At 45.0% G+C, this 18,821-nt stretch overlaps 2 protein-coding genes across 7 annotated transcripts in view; both read right to left on the reverse strand.

Annotated features, from left to right (window-relative positions):
- Positions 1-10,820: 10,820 nt before the first annotated feature.
- LOC117351863 (ice nucleation protein-like) lies at positions 10,821-12,636 on the reverse strand. Its single transcript, XM_033927712.1, has 3 exons — positions 12,629-12,636; positions 12,139-12,401; positions 10,821-12,090 (listed from the first exon to the last, which is right to left on the reverse strand). Exons 1-3 carry the CDS (start codon positions 12,634-12,636, stop codon positions 11,369-11,371), a joined length of 993 nt encoding a protein of 330 aa, XP_033783603.1. The 3' UTR covers positions 10,821-11,368.
- ARAP3 (ArfGAP with RhoGAP domain, ankyrin repeat and PH domain 3) overlaps positions 11,574-18,821 on the reverse strand; it is a 293,655-nt gene continuing 286,407 nt past the window's right edge. For 5 of the 6 annotated variants that reach the window (XM_033926806.1, XM_033926807.1, XM_033926804.1 and 2 more), the window contains 2 exons: positions 17,585-17,623; positions 11,574-14,561 (listed from right to left, as the gene is read on the reverse strand). In XM_033926806.1, coding sequence (XP_033782697.1) covers positions 13,944-14,561; positions 17,585-17,623 — 657 coding nt within the window. In that variant the 3' untranslated portion in view covers positions 11,574-13,943. The remainder of the gene's footprint in view (positions 14,562-17,584; positions 17,624-18,821) is intronic. The other variant, XM_033926811.1, reaches the window with a different exon arrangement.

Here is an 18,821-nt window from a genome sequence, read left to right on the forward strand (position 1 = left end):
TAGTTGTTCGGGCCAGGAGGGAGCCCAAACCCTCCTGGCCACGGTGACCCCCTACCCCCATCCCGCACTACATTACGGGCAGGAGGGATCCCAGGCCCTCTTGCCCTCGACGCAAACCCCCCTCCCTCCAACGACCGCCCCCCCCCAAGAACCTCCGACCGCCCCCCCAGCCAACCCGCGACCCCCCTGGCCGACCCCCACGACACCCCCACCCCCCTTCCCCGTACCTTTCTGTAGTTGGCCGGACAGACGGGAACCAAACCCACCTGTCCGGCAGGCAGCCAACGACGGAATGAGGCTGGATTGGCCCATCCGTCCCAAAGCTCCGCCTACTGGTGGGGCCTAAGGCGCCTGGGCCAATCAGAATAGGCCCGGGAGCCTTAGGTCCCACCTGGGGGCAGGGCCTGAGGCACATGGGTCCAACCTGACCATGTGCGGGATGGGGGTAGGGGGTCGCCGTGGCCAGGAGGGTTTGGGCTCCCTCCTGGCCCGAACAACTAGCGGGGGGGGAGGGGTCGCCAGGGCAAGTTGGGGAGTCGGCGGGGCAAGAGGGCTTGGGCTCCCTTTTGCCCCGATAGTGTCGGGGAGTCGGGGGGGCAAGAGGGCTTGGGCTCCCTCTTGCCCCGATCGTGTCGGGACCGCCAAGAGGAAGCAGCAGGACACCGGTAGGAGCTTCTACATGATGGGGGTGGTCGGGAGGCTGTGGGGGTGCTTGCCAAATAGTGCCTTATTTTCGGGGGGGGGGGGGCCTTATATTTCCCAGGTGGGGAAAAAAAGGGGGGTGTCTTACTAAAGGAGGAGGTCCTATAATGGGGGAAACACGGTATTCTGACAATGTTGCTACATGTTGTGACAGTGACCCTGGGCAGCACAGTGGGGATCATTTATTCAGTGCCCTGGAGGTCCCTGTTACTGCCTTTAAGCCAGGTCCCAGGCCACAAGGAATAGATATTTGTGACCTGTAACCTGCCAGTGGCTCCCACGTCCACTGGTGTGCTCTGGCTCTGTTCTCTTAGCCGAGTGCAAAAATAAAGTTCACCACATAAAGTTTTCAAAAAAACACTTCTCATCTCAGTTTAATTCAGGTGCTTTCATTAAACTTAGTTCATGTCAGATGACCAAATATCCAGTAATTCACAAAAATAACTCTTCTACAGTAAAGTTCTCAACAGTTCAGATTAGAACACATTTTTCATGCTCTGGCAACATTGCAATATTTTCTCCAAAATTTTTTTTTTAACCCCAATCTGTGTTTTTTTGGTGTTTTTTTTCCATACAATTCCACAGACCCGCCCTGGGCTTACTGGCTTGCACTACTCTCCAGGAAAGCAAAAATAAAGCAGAAACAAAATAGATCATTTATTCCCACTCTGCAATGCTTCAATACTTTAGTCTTTTCCAGAACAGTCCTGGGATAAGCAGTTCTGACCACAGAGGGAAACCCCCCACCCACCCAAACAAAGCTTTACCCTGGAACCCACCTGAGTTCCAGTCCTACAGGTAGTTTTAAAGCCCAGTTCCTGATTTTAAGCCACTTCTCTGGGCCACACAATCCTCAAGCAGAAATACAAAAACAACAAAAAGACGAAACAGGCTTTCTTTTTTCCCTGTTCCCAGGTACTAGCACAGCACACTCACAAAACAAATTAATAACTTTTAAAGTAGAAAACGTCCCACCTGCCGTGCTGTGGCTACAGCTCCATGCTGTCCTCCCCTCTGGTTCCAAGGGTGAGCTACTTTCCCACTGCATAGTGGCATCTGGGCAAGTTTCCTCTGCAGGACTATGGCTCTGGGCTGACATCTTCTATTTCCCAATCAGCCAGCTGGTGTGGGAGAGCCTTCAAGGACTCCCTGCTTCTCCCTTTCTCTCTGCTCCCCTCTCTACTTGGCAAGCTATCAGAGATAAAGGGCCTTGCATTACCCTGCCTCACCCCCTCTGCTAATCCAGGCAGAGTCAAAGGAACCATGCACCTTTTACCACAGGTTCTAAATACTGCCTCTTAAAGGGAGATGAATAAACCTAGGGAATTCTGGGAGTTGTAGTTTTCGGCTCTAAGGCACTTCCAGGCATAATCTCTGCTTAAAGCAGGTCCCCCATTGTCCCTCCTTGAGGGCTGCAATCCAGTCGGGTTTTCAGGATTTCCCCAATGAATATGCAAGAGATCTATGTGCATGCACTGCTTTCAATGCATATTCATTGGGGAAATCCTGAAAACCCGACTGGATTGCAGCCCTCAAGGAGGGACTTTGGGGGACCTGCTTTAAGCAGAGATTATGCCTGGAAGTGCCTTAGAGCAGAAAACTACAACTCCCAGAATTCCCTAGGTTGGGAAAGTTGTTTAGCCAAGTCTTACAAGTTCTTCATAGTTGTGATTGTTCGAGTTGGAACTTGACACCATTGCACTGGTAGTAGTCATTCTCAAAAACACCATCCAAATTGAGGGTTTTGTTTGGTTTTATGATTTATTTTTTTTTGAGAATAGCCTACCTGCAAGTTCAGCAAACTACTCGCCCAGACTGCCACTACGTCGATCCTTACACCACATTCCCGACCAAAAAATCGTCCAAGTCCCAAACCCAGACCTTTTAGGCGAAGGAGGGGCCAGTCCTTCACCTAAAAGCAGGATTCTGTAACTGGCATCTGTCAAAAAACAATGCCAGTTAAAGAATCCTGTAATGAACCCCCCCCCCTAATGATCACGGCAGGAGAGATGCCTAATCTCTCTTGCTGTGATCGTGATCCCCCTCTGTCAAAACCCTGAACCGACAGGAGGGAGCCCAGGCTTTCCTGCCGAGTACAGCCCCCGAAACCCCCCTCTGACAATACCAGCAGGAGGGATTCCAAGCCCTCTTGCTGATGACGGCCCCACACCCCCCAAACGCCCCCCCCACTAACCCGAAACCTTCCACTATCCCGGAAGCCCCCCACTAACCTTTTCAGTTGGCCAGCTTGCCGGCCAGCCGGCTGGGATCCCAGTCCAGCCGGCAGACCCGCCATCCTCGGAATGGTGGGTCTGCCCCTTCCAAGTGCAATGTAGGATGCACCGAGGAAGGGGCTAGGGCTCGCCCATAGGAGGGGTCTTGGGCAACTGGACCAACCGGAATTGACCCAGTTGCCTGAGGCCCCTTGTATGGGCGGGTCCTTAGGCACATGGGATAGGTTGGCCCAATCAGGCCCTAGACCCTTCCCAGGTGCATCCAATAATGCACCAGGAAGGGGCAGGCCCACCATTCTGAGGATGTTGGGCCTGACAGCCGGCCGGACCAGGGACCCATCTGTCCGGCCAACTGAAAAGGTTAGTTTGGGGGAGGGGTTCTGGGGTAGTAGGTGGTTTGGGTTAGTAGGGGGACATTTGGGGGCGTTCGTGGGTTCACAGGGGGCCGTCTTCGGAAGGAGGGTTTGGAATCCCTCCTGCTGGTATTTGTGTGGGGTGTTCAGGGTGCTGTTTTTGGCAGGAGGGCTTGAGATCCATCCTGCCGGTATTTTGGGGGGTTCAGGGTGCCATCTTCGGCAAGAGGGCCTGGGCTCCCTCCTGCTGGTTCAGGGTTTTGTTGGGAGGGGGGATCATGGCAGGAGAGATTAGGCATCGCTCCTGCTACGATCATTGCGGTGGGGGGTGGGCAGGTTGTCAGGGCTGCTAAGCTGATTGTGGCAGCTGCGATCAGCTCAGCGGCCCCTATTCGGAGCTTATACCTGTTTTGACTTGGTCTAAATCAAAACGTATAAGTTACATTACATTACATTAGAGATTTTATTCTGCCATTACCTTGCGGTTCAAGGTAAATGGTAGATCATTTGTCCTTTCTAGAGAGATAAAGAGTAAGTCAGGTAGTTTCAGTGTGGTGGTAAGAGGGAGGGAGGAAGGACGGTATATGTGATGTTAGGACTGTTTCAGGAATTTCTTGAAGAGTATAGTTTTTATTTCTTTTCTGAACATCTTGTAGTCTGGGGTAGTTGTCAGTAGATTGGAGATCTGGTTATCTAGTTTTGCTGCTTGAGTGGCTAGGAGGCCATCGTATAGTTTTTTCCATTTTACTTCTTTGATCGGGGGAGGGGGAAAATGGGGTGTCTGTTTTTCTATGTCTGAGGTGGTTTGGATGAGGCAGTTGTTCAGGTAGGTTGGGCTGTCTCCATTTAAGGTTTTAAATAACATACAGTAGAATTTAAATAGTATTCTACTACAAACTACAACACCTTCAAGAGAGATACTAAAACCATACTCTTCAAAAAACACATAAAACCTATCCAGCACGACTAATCCCAACCCAACATCCAACACTCTCTATACCCTTAGTACTCTCTAATATTCTTCTATTTACCTAATGTTATCTAAAACCACATAATTCACCCCATTCTTATCTTCTACTTCCAGTTGGTAACTCTTTACCCAACTTTTTTTTTTTTAATTACCTTAAAAATTTTATATCATCGCTTATTCTATTCTTTCAAATTTTGAATGTAATTCTTGTTTTTAGTTTGAATGTAATCCGCCTTGAACCGCAAGGTAATGGCGGAATAGAAATCACTAATGTAATGTAATGTAATGTATTCTTTCTTGGATTGGTAGCCAGTGTGAGTTGATGTATGCTTCTGTAATATGGTCGTGCTTCCTCAATGAGTAGATGAGTCTCAGAGCTGTATTTTGGATTGTTTGTAGTTGTTTAGTCATAGTAGCAAGGCAGGGGAGATAGAGGATGTTGCAGTAATCTAGTAGACCTAGGATTAGGGATTGTACTATAAGCTGGAATTGTGTTCTTTCGAAGAATTTCCAGACTTGTCTTAGGTTATTCATAACTGCGAAGGATTTAATATAAGAACATAAGCAATGCTCCGCTGGGTCAGACCTGAGGTCCATCGTGCACAGCAGTCCGTTCACGCATGGTGCAGCATCTGTCTATAATCATTCCTAGTAGTTTTATGGTGGTTTGGATGGGATAGTTGATTGAATTGATTTCTATATTGGTTACGGTTGGGACTTTGTCATTTTCGAGGAGGATGGATTTTAGTTTTGTCTGGGTTGAGTTTCAGTTTGTGATCTTTCATCCAGGTTGCTACTGTTTCTAGTGTTCGGTGTAGTGTGTTTGTCATGGTGGTCTTTGACTGATCAAAAGGTATGAGAATGGTAATGTCATCTGCATAACTATAGGTGGTTATGCCTAGATTATCCAGGTATGTTCTGAGAGAGGCAGTGTATAGTTTGAAGAGAGTAGGGGATAGAAGGGATCCTTGTGGTACGCCACGGGTGTTGGACCAAGGTTCAGATTTTTCTTTATCTGATTTTACTCTGTATGTTCTGGATTTTAGGAAGCCTTCAAACCAAGAGTATACTTTATCTGAGACACCTATTGCATTCAAAATTTGCAGTAGGATGTTATGGTCTACTAGGTCAAATGCTGTGGTCAGGTCCAGTTGTATGAGAAGCATTTTTCCTGTGCTAAGGTGTTGTCTGGCTGTGTCAGTAAGGGAGCCTAGTAATGTCTCTGTGCTGAAATTGGTTCTGAAGCCAGATTTTATGGGGTGAAGTATGTTATGGTCTTCTAGATAGTTGGTGAGGAGTTTGGCTACTAGTCCTTCTGTTAGTTTGACGTATAGAGGTATTGAGGCAATGGGTCTGTAGTTGGATGGTTGGTCTATTGGTCCTTTTGGATCTTTTTGTATTGGGGTGGTGATGATTTCACTGAGGTCAGTTGGGAAAAGGCCATCTGTGAGCATGGTTGAGCAGTAGTAGAGTACGGAATTTAGCGCTGGAGGTTGTAAGGAGATATGATGGGCAGTGGTTGAGGTCAAAGGATGCTTGGCTGTACTTTTTGTAGAGTTTATTGAGTTCGGACCATTGTATGTTGGGGAATTGAGACCATGTTCTGTCTGCTGCAGTTGATTCTTTTTCTGTGGGATGAATTGTTAGTTTGTTTAGGTGGGATGCGGTACAATTGAGGGTAGCTCTGGCATTTGTAATTTTGTTCTTGAAGTGTTCTGCTAAGAGGGTGGCTGAGGGGGGTGGGGTATTGTTAGTGGCCATGTGGGGTTTGGTGTCTGTTATATTTTTTGATATTTGGAATAGTTTTTTGGTATCTTGGGTTTCTGTGCATATTAGATTGGTGTAGTGTGTTTTTCTCTTGTCCTTTAGTAGTAATTTGTATTGTTCGTTAATTTTTTTTCCAGGTGATTTTCGTGTGATCTAGGATAGTTTTTCTCCATTTTCTTTCTAGTCGTCTGCATTGTCTTTTAAGTTGGAGTAGTTCATTGTCAAACCATTAGTCTGATCTTCTGCTGGTTCTAGTTTTGGTTTGTAGTGGGGCTAGTTCATCAAGGATGTTGGTGGTCAGATTGTTCCAGTGTGAGATGAAGTCCTTGGGGGTCACAGTCCTGGATTGTTTCATCTATTTTTGTCCAGAATTTGGAGGGTTTGATGTGTTTGCTTGAGGTATAGGTTATTTTTTTTGGATTTAGGTGTGGTTTTGTTCTTGGTCCAGTTGATGCTGAAGGTGTATGTGTAGTGGTCTGACCAGAGGGATGGGGATCGGTTCCATTAGGTGTTTGAATTTCTGGGTGGATGGTTGATGGGTTCCGACTGGGCAATCTCCTAGACTTTTGGTTATACTTGTAATACGACTAAGTCTAGGTCGGCCCACCTCCCGAAACCTTTCCCCTCCTCTAAAAACGCCTCTTTTTACTCTAGGCGTTCAAAGTTAGGTTAAAGTTAGATTCGTCTAAAACCAGCTTTGATTATCAGTACTTGGACGATGTGTCTTTTTGATCATCCAATGTAGGCCACTTTTTTTGAACGGTTTTGGTTTTTTTTTTTATGAGCCCCATAGTGTAGAAACGCATATAAACACATATCTCATCTCGCATTCAGCTATGTTAAATATCATTAAAAAAAACCTCAAGTCTGATAGATCTATAATGGTGCCAAGCCCTTTACCCATCTGTGTTCTACCTCAAAACTTTTCCAGTGGCTGCGGCATGCTTTTCAGTTTTTGTTTCATTTTGGTTTGCAATTTCAATGCTTGCACTTTAAAGCACCGTTCAATAATTTATTAGCACCTATTGATTAGCAGACTCAAGCTTGACTTCAAAAATCCACTTGAGAATAAGATACAAGTAGATACTATAATCTGCAGGGTCTAGAGTTTGTCATAAATATTTCAGTTTCGGTCTAAAAAAAAAGATTACAAAAGACAAAAAAATAGCATTGTGAGCAATTGAAAGGTTCCTAAAATCTTTCTTCCCTTCAACCATTCACTTTCTTACACAACTTCTCCTAGAAATCCAAAAACATTTACAGTGGTGCCTCGCATAAAGAACGCCTCGCACAGCGAACGCTGCACACAACGAACTTCATGTCATGATTCATACAACGAACTTCGTTTCACACAACGAAGTCGCCCGAGCTTCCACGATCGCTGCCGATGTATTGCATCCTTCCGCGCAGGCACTGCAGGCAGTCGTTAGTCACTGCGCTTAACGCGTTTCACATAACGAACTTTTCGCATAACAAACTTGCTCCTGGAACGAATTAAGTTCGTTGTGTGAGGCACCACTGTATATGGAAATGTTAGAGGTGAGATCAGAAAATATAGGCTTAACAATCCAGTGAAAATGAAGATATTCACTGACCAACAAACCAAGGATGAGCAATAAATGCCCTTGAAAAAAAGATGTTTTGTGCTTGACCTCTTTCTTTTCAGAAATACAAGTATACAATCCTTTATCTGAAATTCTAAAAACCGAAGAGCTCCAAAAATTGAACTTTTTTTTGTAACTTTGATTCATTACTAATTTGTACAAAAAACTCACTTTTAGCACCAAAAGGAAAACATGGCCCCAAACTAGCTCTTAATCAAAAAATAAAGATGTCCAAAAACCATCATAAGTCGGCACTTGGACTTCCTACTCGTCAGGGCATCCAAGTGCTGATTTTTGATGCTGACTTTCTGGACTTTTTGTAAGACATTTTGCCTGCTGTGTACCCAGAGGTCTAGGGGAAATTTTGGGAGGCATGGTATGGGTGTGGTAAGGGCAGGCTTTGGGTGGGTTTAGACTTGTACGTTTTGCAATGATAATCAAAACTTTCCAAAACGTCCTAGATAAAACTTGGACAATTGTAAAACAGGTCTTAGTCAGAACGTCTAAGAGCCAAAAAGGTCCACAAACTGACCAGATGACCACTGGAGGGATTATGTTATGAGCACCCCACAATCCCCTCCCACTCCACAAAGATCTGAATGAAAGAGTACCTACCTGGCTCTTGAACAGCAGTATTTGGTATGGGAAAGCCTAGTAGAGCCATACACTGGTGTCTGCCTGGTGGGTGGGCCAGAGAGATGGAGCCAGGCCCAAAGTGTGAACTCAACAAAATTCTACTATAGAGCCAGATAGATGCTGTCTGCAGCCATAAGGGCTACTGGGGTGATAGCTGGGTATGGGAGGTGTAGGGGAAGGTTTGGAGGGCTCAGCATAAATCATAAGGGAGTTCTGAATCCTCCTTATCCATATATAGGAGAAAACTAAAGACTTTCTATTTATGGATGCCTTCGCTCCTTAAGAACTCCCTATTTCTAGGTTTTGCAGTACATCTCCCTTCCCCTCCCTATTGTATAAGCCCATTTGGCTTTTTCTTTTCTTTGAATATTGTATTTATTCTACTTCCCTCCTTCTTTGTCTTTTTTTTTTCCTTAATTTTAATCTGATCTAGTGATCATTCCCCTCTTATTAAGGAGCGCTAGCCGATTATAGCGCAAGCTGAATGCTAATGCGTTCATAGACTATAATGGACGCGTTAACATTTAGTACGTGCTAAATCGGCTAGCGTGCCTTAGTAAAAGGACCCCTATATGTCCTAATATATATTTTTTCTATCCTCCCCCCTATGTTTGTAACAATTTTATTCTTATGGATACCGCCTAGACGTAATGATAGGCGGGATATCAAATACGTAATAAACTTGAACCTTATCAAGTTTCAAATTTATTAAGATTTGTTATCTACGCAATATCATATTTCATAGTCGGTGGCACGCAAGAAACCAGTGCGCCGACAATCCAGCGCTGACAATTTAGTTCAAGAAAGAAGCACGCCGCCGAAAGCCACTGAAAAACTTATTTTTAAAGAGCTCTAACCCCCCCAGTTTAATGCATAGTGTTCGCGCTGCCATTGGGGGCGGGGTAACCCCCCCCCTTTGTAGAGAAAACGGAACTTTTTTAATTCTTTTTCCAGGAAAAGTTCAGTTTTTCTCTATAATATGAGGGGTTGCACCTCCCCCCCCCAACGGCAGCGCGAATACTATGCATTAAAGTGGGGGGTTCCCCCCCAAGCCCCCAGTCAGAGCTCTTTATAAATAATGTTTTTCAGCGGCTTTTGGTGGCGCGCTTCTTTCTTGCGCTGAATTGTCAGCGCTGGATTGTCGGCGCGCTGGTGTCTGGTGCGCGATTATCCTGTCCCCATTTCAATGCGTATAACAATTTTTTTTAAAAAAGGGGAAGACAAAACAAGACATTGTATACAAATTATATACGTTCAAGTCCAAAACACCTAGAACAAGTCCTATTGGATGTGGGAGGGGTCTGCAAAGTGATGGACTGAACACCCAGACATGGCACCTAAATAGTGGGGTACCTTACAGGGCACTTCTGTGAACTTCACAAAAAGGGTGCCATGGCTTCTCCTCACTACAGCTCCCTTATAGGTGACGGTAAGAAATGTTCGTCCAAGTGCCGACTTAGGCCGGTTTTTGGATGTTTTTCTCTTTCGATTATGAGCCCCTTAAGGTTTAGTTTAGTTTAGACCTGGAATGCCCACCTGAGGGAGGTGGAGGAAATGAAAACAGTGACAGAATTAAAAAAAACAACAACAAAAAAAACCCCCAAAACTCATGGGATGAACAGAGAGGATCTCTAATTCAAGTTTATTAAAAAAATTTTTATTCCACTCAGACTTCTGAGCGGTGTACAATAAAAATAGAGTTTGTGACAAAGATGGGGTTTGCATGTGACAATTAAAATAAAGAAAAAAAATATCTAACATATACTCAAAGACAAATGGGAACAAATGGAAAAAAAAGGGTAGGAACTATAATATTTTAAGAAAAGAGTACAATTAGGGGAAAAAAAACAACAGGGAGGGGAAAATGAATAGTATACAATGAAGAACTGGGCAGACAGTTCGGTTTAGGATGGGCTGGGGAGGACTTTAATAGAAACTCCAGTATTTGGGAGCATGAGGACAGTGCTGAGCAGACTTTTACGGTCTGTTATCCCACAGATGACAAGATGGTTTGGCTAGGCTGGAGTTAGAATCTAAGGACAGTACTAAGTGGACTTCTACGGTCTATATCCCATAAATATCAAAGAAAAAAAAAAGGCATTTTAATCATAAATTTATAATGCACGTGGCTGTTGGGCAGAATTGATGGACCATTGAGGTCTTTATCTAATGTCATTTACTAAGTTATGGTGTCAGGTTAAAAGCGCGCCGGGACAAAGGCGCGCCCAGACAATTGAGCGCAGCGTGGAGGTGCGCGCCGCTCAAAATTACTGTTTTTAGGGCTCCGACGGGGGGGCGTGGGGGGAACCCCCCCCACTTTACTTAATAGACATTGCGCCGCGTTGTGGGGGGTTGTAACCCCCCACATTTTACTGAAAACTTCACTTTTTCCCTGTTTTTAGGGAAAAAGTTAAGTTTACAGTAAAATGTGGAGGGTTACAACCCCCCAAACCCCCATAACACCGGCACGATGTCTATTAAGTAAAGTGTGGGGGGGTTCCCCAACAAAACCCCCCGTCGGAGCCCCTAAAAACAGTAATTTTGAACGGTGCGCAACTCCGTGCTGCGCTCAATTGTCCGGGCGTACCTTTGACTTTCGCGCCGTTGTCTATGAACCCTAAGTTATACGTGTGTATTTTCATTATGTGTGAGTTTATGATTGTAATAACCTGCTTAGGTGGGCTACAAATAATTTAAATAAATAAACCTATTTCTATTAATGTGGAATTCAACTCCACCATCCAACTGAATTTTTTTTAAACTTCCTTTTTATTGATCTATAAAACATGTACAACTGCAGAAATATGCAATTACTGTAAATACCCAAATATAAACTGAGGTATCCTTTCCCCTCCCCCAAAAGATGGGGAAAAAAAGTTTACTGGAATATAAACCAAACTCTCACAGAGGGGTGGCCTAGTGGTTAGAGCTGCTGCCTCGGTACCCTGAGGTTGTGAATTTAATCTCGGTATGCTCCTTATGGCTCTGGGCAAGTAACTTAACACTTCATTGTCCCAGGTACCATAGTGAGATTGAAAGCCTGCTGGGGTAGATAGGGAGAATACTCGAGTACTTGATTATTACCCATTTGGGTGAATCTCTTCATGAAAAGTTAATGAATCCAAATAAATAAATACACTTGCCATAGCCATTTTGACTAGTGAGACTGCATGGGGCAGGATTGCTCTTGCCATAGCCATTTTGACTAGTGAGACTGCATGGGGCAGGATTGCTCTTGCCATAGCCATTTTGACTAGTGAGACTGCATGGGGCAGGATTGCTCTTGCCATAGCCATTTTGACTAGTGAGACTGCATGGGGCAGGATTGCTCTTGCCATAGCCATTTTGACTAGTGAGACTGCATGGGGCAGGATTGCTCTTGCCATAGCCATTTTGACTAGTGAGACTGCATGGGGCAGGATTGCTCTTGCAATAGCCATTTTGACTAGTGAGACTGCATGGGGCAGGATTGCTCTTGCAATAGCCATTTTGACTAGTGAGACTGCATGGGGCAGGATTGCTTTTGCCATAGCCATTTTGACTAGTGAGACTGCATGGGGCAGGATTGCTCTTGCCATAGCCATTTTGACTAGTGAGACTGCATGGGGCAGGATTGCTCTTGCCATAGCCATTTTGACTAGTGAGACTGCATGGGGCAGGATTGCTCTTGCCATAGCCATTTTGACTAGTGAGACTGCATGGGGCAGGATTGCTCTTGCAATAGCCATTTTGACTAGTGAGACTGCATGGGGCAGGATTGCTCTTGCAATAGCCATTTTGACTAGTGAGACTGCATGGGGCAGGATTGCTCTTGCAATAGCCATTTTGACTAGTGAGACTGCATGGGGCAGGATTGCTCTTGCAATAGCCATTTTGACTAGTGAGACTGCATGGGGCAGGATTGCTCTTGCTAGTATTCCCTCTGAGGACTGGCCAGGTGCGTACAAATTTTCTGTCATGTGAGCAACAAATTAAAAAATAAAAATAAAAAAATTGAATCTGAGCAAGTTCTAAACACCAACAATTTTCTAGATTTGCTAGTATATTTGTGAGCAGCCTTGTAAAATCTGTGAGCAACACTCCTAGTATATTTGAGCAATTGCTCCTGGGCTCAGAGGGAACATAGGCTCTTGCCCTGGCTCACCAATGAACCAGCAGGGCTTAAGGTAGTCCTGGGGAGAGGCCTGTGATGGGTCTGAGATGATGAGGACTTGAATATAAACTGAGACCCTCGTTTTTAGGCCATTTTTTGGGCCCAAAAATCTAGGCTATATTTGAGTATATATAGTATATCTTCATAGGTGAAATACAGTGTACATAATATATACAAATTATGGAGTCACCTCAATTACAACAACTCACCTTTTCATTATCAAGCACTTCTGAAGTAACAGAGAACTGAAAATTCTGTCATACACAACACAGATCTCAAAAACAGAACAAGTGACCACAGATTAGAAACTGTGCAGAACGACGACTAAATGGGAAATCCTGAGATGTCGGACTGCAAGTAATGCCACACTACACAAACAGAAATACATTTCCTCTTGTACTCTGCAATATGCTCACATATAAGGTGCACATTACAGAGCAATTCTAGTCGCTCAAATAGATCTGGGTCTAGCCCTAGGATTAGGCAATCTTCCCCCTCTCTCCCCTGCCTGTGGTCTGTCTCCTTCTCTTGCCTCTCCCCGATCCAGATAGAAACATGACGGCAGATAAAGGCCAAATGGCCCATCTAGTCTGCCCATCCACAGTAACCATTATCTCTTTCTCTCTCCGAGAGATCCCAGGCATTTTTCCCCTTCTCTTGGCATCCCACACTTCCTCCCAAGCTCTGCCATCTACCTGTCTTTCTTAGCCCCCACCTAGTCTAGCTTCTAAAGGTCCCTTAGCAGTGACAGCAATTTACAAATGCTGCCTACGACTGGACCCAGAGCTTTTCCTGTGATCCGACCTGTCCTGTCGGAAACAGGAAGTTATGTCAGAGGGAAGACTATGGGTCTGGCCTCGGGCAAAGTTTGTGGATTGCTGCTATTGCCTGTGATGGGTGGGTAGGATGACTTACTGGAACGCAGATGGGGTTGGGAAGAGGAGAAATACTGGACAGGGAGATGATGAGGGAAGAAACGGGATGGCATTCTTGCTGTCCTAACTTTATCTGGAGAGCTACCCAAATAGCAGACTAAGGACATAAGAATAGTCGTACTAGGTCAGACCTGTGGCAAACACAGGACTTCCTAAGATTCTCTGAACCCTGGAAATACAGGGGTTGGTGTATTCTCTATCAGTACTCTGCTTTTCCTATTTTCTCGTGTTCATTCTCTTTCATAGTCTCTCTTTTCTGTTGCATCGTTTTCATCTCTCTTTCCCTTCTGCATTTGCCCTATCACTTTAGGAAGAATGTTCTTATGTATACAATTTCACCATCTACTATGGCTGGAAACAAAATAATAATAGAGAACAGCTGACCATACATGGATGCGATCCCTCAAATGTGAGGTGAGTTGGTTGGGTTTTTGTTGTTTTTTTTTTGGGGGGGGGGCAATACCTCCCCTTCAGCCTTCATATAACACAGAATTATTTAAACAAGCCCTGGCAATGGTGTGATATGTAGGGTCTTCAAGAATCGAAGATCAGACAAGCAAAATCCAGTTTATGAATGATTCCTCCAGGTTCATGTGACTTGTTGTTCTGTTCCTATTTCAGGCTCACTTTTCTTCTGGATGACTGTACTGAGCTCCTGAATCAGCTTTTCTTGCATTGGGGAGGGCAACTGGGCATTTTTCTTCTTTAGGGCAGCCTTTGAAGGATCCAACAGAGGTATGGGCTCAAAGAAGAGGGGGCGCATAGTGCCAAAGTCCACGGCACCTTTGCCTAGAGGACCCCTCGGAGACTGTGCTGGGCCAAGGTTCAGATTTCTTTCAAGAGAAGCAGTTTTGGGGGGGCTACTCTCTACAGTCCTGTTCACGGGGGAGGTCCTGGCAGGATCCGTGCTGAAATTCCTTTCAAGAGAAACTGCCTTAGCAAATTCCGCTCTGACACCCCTTTCCAGGGAGTGAGCTTTCCCTGGGCTTGATTCCACAAGTGCTGCACTTAGTGTCTGATCCTGGGATGGAATGGGATTCCTTGTTTTGTCTATGGGAGGCAACTGAGTTGCATCAGCAAGGAGACTGTTGTCCATTTCTGGTGGAATCAGATTAGAAAAGGTACCGACTTCCTCATAAATGGGTTCAGATTCAGCCATTTCCTTTTCGCTTTGTTCCTCCAACGAGTCCTGGTGCATCTTCATTGGCTTAGAAAGGAAGAGAATATCACATAGCAAAGTAAGCAAATTGATCATTTCCAAAAATTAAAGCTTTTCTATCAAAGCTGGATGCATTGTTATGATAGGTCCTGTCCCTCAATATCATTCTATTTGACTATGTTATTAAGGCTCATCTCTTCTTGCAAAAAAGGAAACACTTAAATGATGTCAGAGAGAGCGTCGAAGCCAACGCAGGCAGCAAGTTCGTTGCTGCTCGCGTTGGACTTAAAAAGGTATGGAGACGGGGTATGGGCATGCACATGCGGCAGGGAAAAGAGTGGGAAGGAGGGAGGGGAGGGAGGGGGTGCCAGTGCCACGAGGAAGATCGCACCTGAGGCGGTCCGCCCCCCTTGTCACACCCCCCTTACTATGCTACTGGTGTACCTTACCCTATAACAGTGCTTTCTTCCAAAATTACCCTCCAAATGTTTGGTAGCTGTTTGTTTTGTTGATTAGTGGAATTAGGATCAATAAAGATCCATTTTCTCTTAGCGTTTATGATTATCATCCAATAAGTTACGGTGAGATTTTATTTGAATAATCAAGAAAACATGCCTAGCAAGTTCTCATTGGATGCAGTTGGAGTCACTGGATATTAAACGCTGCTTTGCTTGCAGAAAAAATGGTAGAATGGAAGCTTAAGATGGTAGAGATTATCCCCTGAGATAGTAATTAGAGAATGATATGGAGGCTGTTACCCACGGCTAGCCACGGGTAAGCTGCCGAAATGGTGGGAGAAAACATCGTCGTCGCCGGGGGTATAGGAACAAGGCCATTCACCACCACATGGAGCGGTGAATGGCCTTGTCTCTGCAGTTAAGGTCGGGAACGCGCACGGTCACCGATCAGCCATCTCCCTCCCTCCCTTCCTTCCTTCCCTCCCTCCCCTTACTGTGGTTTTTTTGTGGGGGGGGGGGGTTTATCTTCCAGCTGCCCGAGCTGGCTTTCATCAAGTAGTGTGTGGCTGCCAAAACTTTTCCTCTGATGCAACCGGAAACAGGAAGTTGCATCAGAGGACAAGTTTTGGCAGCCACACGCGACTTGATGAAGTTCGGCTTGGGCAGGTGGGAGACAACCCCCCCCCCCCCCCAAATTGCCAGTTAAGGTGAGGGGAAGGAAGGAAGGGAGGTAGATGCCCTCGGATGACTCGGAGATGACTTCGGTGATGGGGGGGCTGCTGGACTGCATGCGCAGAAGGGAAGTGGAGAAAGATGGGGGGGGGGAGAGGAATAGACGCTGAAGGGAAATGGGGAAAAGAAGTGGAGAGTGGGGAGAAGACGCTGAAGGGAAATGGGGAAGAGAGAGATACCAGACTATGGGGGGAGCGGAGGGAAGAAGATGGGTGCCAGACCAATTGGGGGGTGGTGGAGGGAGAGATGGAAGGGAGAGAGAAGGCAGACAATGGATGATATGAATTGAATGAGGAGAAAATGAGGAAAGCAGAAATCAGACAACAAAGGCAGAAAAAAAATTCTATTTATTTTCTTTTTTGTTTCGCTTTAGGATAAAGTAATATATTAGTTGTGTTGATAAAACATTTATAAAGAAAGCCCTGCCAGCTCAACATCTCTTTCTCTAGATCAGCAGCCAGATCTTTGATTTATAAAATGACAATTGTACAGAATATTGTTTCTTTTTATACTTTTAATAAAATAAGTTTAGTATAAAATTATTTGAGGCTTGTGTGGATGGGATCAGATGGTTTGTGGGGACGGGGCGGGGACTGAGCTCGTGGAGATGGGACGGTGATGGGGATGAGTTTGAAGGAACGGGACGGTGACAAATTTTTTTCCCCCTTGTCATTCTCTAATAATAATGAAACATAAACCATGTAACAATAAGGATCTTTTCCATTTTTGCCCATTAGATGAAACAATTTTACATGCTGTAACAATTCTGTTAAAAAATGAGGATGCAAAAAGCATGAAACTAACGAGTCAGAGCCATTCAGAATTATAAAGGTTCTAATTTACCCCCTTCTTTACTAAGCATAGCGTGGGTTTTAGCGCTGGCAGTGACGGCAACCTCTCCAATGCTCATAGAATTCCTGTGTGCGTCGGAGCAGTAACCACCGCTGCCAGTGCTAAAACCCACGCTATGCGTTGGTTAAGGAGGGGGTTTTATGTTTCTCAGGATATAATTGATAACCAAAGAAAGATTCATTACTCGGTAGATGTTCTAACTTTTGGTGTGTGGTTGCAGAAGATCTCATATGAACATAAGCAATGCCTCTGCCGGGTCAGACCTGAGGTCCATCGTGCCAGCAGTCCGCTCACGCGGCGGCCCAACAGGTCCAGGACCTGTGCAGTAATCCTCTATCTCCTTTTCCAGCAGGAAATTGTCCAATCCTTTCTTGAACCCCAATACCGTACTCTGCCCTATTACGCCCTCTGGAAGCGTATTCCAGGTGTCCACCACACGTTGGGTAAAGAAGACCTTCCTGGCATTCGTTTTGAATCTGTCCCCTTTCAACTTTTCCGAATGCCCTCTTGTTCTTTTATTTTTTGAAAGTTTGAAGAATCTGTCCCTTTCTACTCTCTCTATGCCCTTCATGATCTTGTAAGTCTCTATCATATCCCCTCTAAGTCTCCTCTTCTCCAGGGAAAAGAGACCCAGTTATAGGATTAGTTGTACAGAGTGAGAGAAACAGATTTGGTTATTCAGCATCTTTGTATGTTTCATTTACCATTCCCATAACAACATCTAGGACCCATCTATGGACCATAGGTCCCAATGTTTTGGGTCCTAGATGTTTTTATGTGGATTATAAAACTGTACTTTTAAATAAAGCCTTCATCTTGAACATCACCTTCTCCACAAGTTTTGGGGGGTTTTTTTTGTCTTCGTCCAAATTCCATTTTGTGGAGTACCAGGGTCAACTTTTTGTTTGCACTCATTTACTATTCACACCGCTGGGATGGGAAGAGAGCAAGTCAAACTTAAAGCACAATATGCAACGTACATGCAGAAACATCATGGAACAGCATGCAAATCACCATGCAAATACTTACAAAGAACATCGAGAGAGTCCTTCGTGTGTGTAGCCGACGCTGAAAAAACAGAAACGGGGGGGGGGGGGGGAGGGGGGAAAGAGTTGGCAGAGGAAAGAAAGGTAAGCAGAAAACAGGTGACAGAAAAATATTTAAAAAGAGAGCAAGAAATAGAAAATAGCATGAGAGAGAATACAGTAAAAAGTGAGAAGACGGTGAGAAACAACCAACATGAGACAGTATAACAATAGACGCAAGCAGCTACAGCCCTCAATTTAAACAAAAATTGAATGCTAAACTAAGCTCCTTAACATTTGTGAGCCAGTGTAAGACTAACCCCCTCTTTTTTACAAAGAAACATAGAAACATAGAAGATGACGGCAGAAAAGGGCTACAGCCCATCAAGTCTGCCCACTCTGCCTACCCACCCCCTGTCTAAGCCCTAATGACCCAATTTCCTTATCTTGACCCTCGTAGGGATCCCACATGGGTATCCCATTTATTCTTAAAGTCTGGCACGCTGTCTGCCTCGATCACCTGCACTGGAAGCTTGTTCCAATGATCAACCACTCTCTCTGTGAAGAAATACTTTCTGGTGTCTGCAGCAGCCACTCTCTCCTCCTCTCCCTATTGGCTAAGGCTCTTAACATTTGCATCTCCTCTTCCTATAGGCTAAGGCTCTTTACACCTGCATTGTGATGTCATAGAACTTTCTGATTATAGAAACATAGAAACATGATGGCAGATAAAGGCCAAATGACCCATCATAGAAACATAGAAACATAGAAGATGAGGGCAGAAAAGGGCTACAGCCCATCAAGTCTGCCCACTCTGCTTACCCACCCCCTGTCTATGCCCTAATGACCCAATTTCCTTATCTTGACCCTCGTAGGGATCCCACATGGGTATCCCATTTCTTCTTAAAGTCTGGCACGCTGTCTGCCTCGATCACCTGCACTGGAAGCTTGTTCCAATGATCAACCACTCTCTCTGTGAAGAAATACTTTCTGGTGTCGCTTTGCTTTTTAGCGCGCTAAACGCTAATGCGTGCGTGTTATCCTATGGACACAATGGTGTTTAGAGCGTGCGTTGATTTAACACACGCTAATCGCGCGCTAAAACGCTTAGCGCGCCTTTGTAAAAGAGGGGGGGTAAGTCAAAGACAGCTTTGCAGATGGGTTTTTGGGCCCACATAGGTCCCTTTGTCAGATATGACCCATGTGACTTGCTCTCTGGGTTTATGTACTGTACCACTTTT

The sequence above is a fragment of the Geotrypetes seraphini genome, chromosome 18 (assembly GCF_902459505.1).
Source record: "Geotrypetes seraphini chromosome 18, aGeoSer1.1, whole genome shotgun sequence".
In the NCBI taxonomy this organism is placed as follows: Eukaryota; Metazoa; Chordata; class Amphibia; order Gymnophiona; family Dermophiidae; genus Geotrypetes; species Geotrypetes seraphini.

Excerpts from the sequence above, each read along its gene's own strand:
- LOC117351863 (XM_033927712.1), bottom strand. Across the intron at positions 12,091-12,138 it reads ATGCAGTCTCACTAGTCAAA|ATGGCTATTGCAAGAGCAAT; the intron begins ATGGCTATTGCA and ends TCACTAGTCAAA.